Genomic DNA, 3,473 nt, shown 5'->3' on the forward strand with positions numbered 1-3,473 from the left:
GAAAAACTTATATCACCTAATTTCTCAGTAACTCCGTTAAAGGAGAGACAATATAGAAAAATTTCATAGCAGGGGGCAGGTAAAGGCAGGGATCTGGGCTACTGATCCCCAGCGTTGCAAACTGGCTCTTGGGATGAGAAACGTCACTTTGCAGTAAGATAAATAAAAAAAAGTAAATCAATAACTATGCCATGAAATGATTAATATGAAATAAATTTGAAATGCCATTCTGAAATCAAAGTGGCTTGAAATACAGTAGTTGGCCATTGAAAAATGTGCATTTTTATCATTTCAGTTTTCATTAACTTTATTGTTGTATTATTTATTTGATGTGAATACCAGTACCTGTTTAATTATTTAATTTTGAAGTACACGGCTCTCTACAATATGAGGCATGACGTTTGTTTATATAAAGGCTTAGCGTGGACATAAGAAATGCCTGCCTTTACTCAGAAGTGAATCTTGTGTACAGTAAACACTATATAGTGGATGAGTAAATGAGGGGACAATTCGAACAGTAAAAAAGCGATAGAGGAAGAAAAACACTTCTTGATGGGTACTCCCTCAACCTTCTCTCTCTTTCGGTTTTTGGATTTGAGAGGAATTATCATCCAAAATGTTTTACTGAGATCGATTTCCGGGTAGGAGACAAAGGTTTGGAGGGGAGAGAAGACGAGGAGGCATAAATCTGAGCATAGTGGGAGTGTATAGGGGCTGGATTGGAACGGGGCCCGAGACTGAGAAGCGTCACCTGACTGGCTCAATTTTACACAGGAAGAGGATTGGCGAATTCAACATGGCTACCACCTGCTAATACTCGACGAGTAGTCTACAGCGATAAAATAGTCAGACTTACTTTAACTATCGAACAGTTAATTTTGCTTGGTGTGGTGAGGTTTTCAAGCTTTCCCGAAATGGCTCAATGTGTTCAGTCTGTTCAAGAGTTCATTCAGGACTCGTTTGTCCCGATGATAGCCGTCTTATGCAGTAAAGAAGCGGAGAGAGTTACTCGCAAGAACAACCTGAATTTTTCGGAGCTGCTGAGACCTTTCTGTAGATTAACATCCGAAGGTATGGACAACTATTTAATTTCTCTTACGATTCGTTGCTGTTACACAATACGCCTTTGTGAGATTGCTGGTATCTTTACATCAGACACGAGCTGTGCGCTAGCAGTCTGTTAGCATACTGGATTGTGCTTACACTGCTGTACACTGAAATTTGGACATCCGAGGGGTGACAAGTGAGTCCTGACTAATTAGCCTGTCAGAGCTGGTTTCTGGTTGAACCTTAAGAGCAATTCTGTTGGTGTTGGATGAACAGACAGAACAAGAAATAGCGAATAGTTAAAGGGCTTCACTTGGAGTGGTTAATAATATTCATTAGCTTTTACTTCAAGTGAGAGTACACGAACAATTTTTGATTTTCATCTCCTTCTTATTCACTAAAAGTATGTTAAACTACAATAGGTTTTCAACAATAAAAGTACAAAGATCATACAGTGTAATAACACAGCATAATACAAAGAAATAAACTTAAAGACAATGGCATACCTAAACCCAAGGGACATTTATGACAGCTGTTCCATTTAGTCATAACATCATTTTCGTGATAACTCTAATTTAAAAAAATGGTCACATGCACAGTAAAATGTGTTTTTATACCTGCCACCAACATAAAAGAGAGCGCACAGAATTAAATACAAAAATTTACATTAATATACAATAGTAGCTATGATTATAAGGTGCCTATTAGTCTACCTTAGGACTCAGTGTTGAACAGGCGGGTGGTTTGACGAAAGAAACTCTTCTTCAGCCTCTCAGTCTTGGCCTATTGGTAGTGAAGAGCAGATAATGTCTGGGGTGGCTGGGCAGTTTGGGGATTGTCTTCGCCCTTGACCTTGGCTGAACGGACCACCCTTTTAAGGGCCAAGAAGTCCTGCCTGTGTTTTCCATCCAGGTGGTGATGCTCTCGATGGTGCACTTCTAGAAGTTCCTGAGCACCTTGCTACATTACTGCGTGTGCTCTTAGCCTGATGCTCTCATGCCTTTTTCTCACGCCACTCCTCTACCCCTGCGTCCTCCTTTGTTCGCATCGGTCCTCTGACGCAGAATGTCCGGAGGTCTTGAATAAACAGTTTGAGTACTATAATCCAATATTTCTGAGTTTGTGTAAGGAATACTATAAGCAAAGACGGTGTCGGATCAGGTATGACGGCTGCTGAACGCACCAGCACCATCTTGGAGAAGTTAGAAGAGAAAGTGCTGTAATTTCTTTCAAAACATGAGACAGATTTCCCACAGGAAGTGTCAACAGATTTCCTTATTTTATTTATTCAGAATACACTAGGGGACTGTATACGAAGAAACTTTAAAAATGACGTGATGACTTGGTTCTGTGGAGCTCAGCACCGTCACCTCGCAGCAGAGGGTTCCAGGTTCAACTCCCAGCTGGTTCTTTCTGTGTGGAGTCTCCTCATGTATGCGTGGGTTCTCTCCGGGTTCTCCGACTTCCAAAAACATGCACGTGTGGATGGTTGTGTCGTTGTCTCTGTGTGGCCCTGTCATGGACTGGCGACCTGTCCAGGGTGACCCCGCCTCTTGCCCGATGACCGCTGGGATAGGCTCCACCCCCCTGCGACCCCACTGACAGATTAAGCGGGTATGGAAGATGTATGGACTTGTCTATCTGTAAATATCAAGCCAGTTCTTAGCGAGAAGCAACTTTGAACAAGTTCTATGCTCTGGCACCAGCCCTGGACGGGCAGTGGAACTGCTGGAGCTGGTATTAAAGGGAGAGTATTAGTACAGCAGCAGTTTTTAAATTCCGTTTTTACAATGGTCTATCTGTGAACGCTACTTGCAATGCTGATTTTCCAAATGTTGAATAATATTTATTGATTAACACACACTGCTTGGAGCACGGTCTAAACTCCAGCTGGTGATATTAAAACCACTGATTAATGTGGCTTATGAATTGCACTGAAAACATTGATTATGGATGCATAACCATGAGCCTGCATTAAGAGATGTCAGTGGTGATATTAAAACTTTGAAAATCAGAAAAATGAGGGCAATGCTAAACTCATACCCCATCTGGCCATTTGGGCATTCTAATTTGAGCACAGTCCTGCTAGATTGGGCTTTTTGACGTCTTGCTCTATGGCCCATTTTGTGGTACTTCCTCTTAGTGAATGGAAAGCTCCCTCCGCTTTGTAAGATAATGGACCATTCCGTTTCTGTCTGTTCTCTTTTAGGAAGTTCAGTATTTCTGGACTTTTATATTTTTGGTGTACTGACTCTAATCTTTTTATTTCCCTTCTCTTTCATTTTGTTCAGTGAGTCTTTGTTTTTTCATTGTAGAGGAGAGGACAAAGATATTTGAGGTAGATATTATGAGGGTAATACTTGGGATCATCATTAAGGGCCAAGTGTTAATTTAATTCTTCATGTATGTTATGTTGGATTGTTTCA

General features: G+C 41.1%; 1 protein-coding gene across 2 annotated transcripts in view; it reads left to right on the plus strand.

Moving 5' to 3' along the window:
- Positions 1–762: 762 nt before the first annotated feature.
- trappc8 (trafficking protein particle complex subunit 8) overlaps positions 763–3,473 on the plus strand; it is a 64,600-nt gene continuing 61,889 nt past the window's right edge. For both annotated transcript variants that reach the window (XM_072390245.1, XM_072390246.1), the window contains exon 1: positions 763–1,071. In XM_072390245.1, coding sequence (XP_072246346.1) covers positions 915–1,071 — 157 coding nt within the window. In that variant the 5' untranslated portion in view covers positions 763–914. The remainder of the gene's footprint in view (positions 1,072–3,473) is intronic.

This window comes from Leuresthes tenuis, unplaced genomic scaffold (genome assembly GCF_036924035.1).
Source record: "Leuresthes tenuis unplaced genomic scaffold, fLeuTen1.0.hap1 SCAF_7, whole genome shotgun sequence".
Taxonomy (NCBI): domain Eukaryota; kingdom Metazoa; phylum Chordata; class Actinopteri; order Atheriniformes; family Atherinopsidae; genus Leuresthes; species Leuresthes tenuis.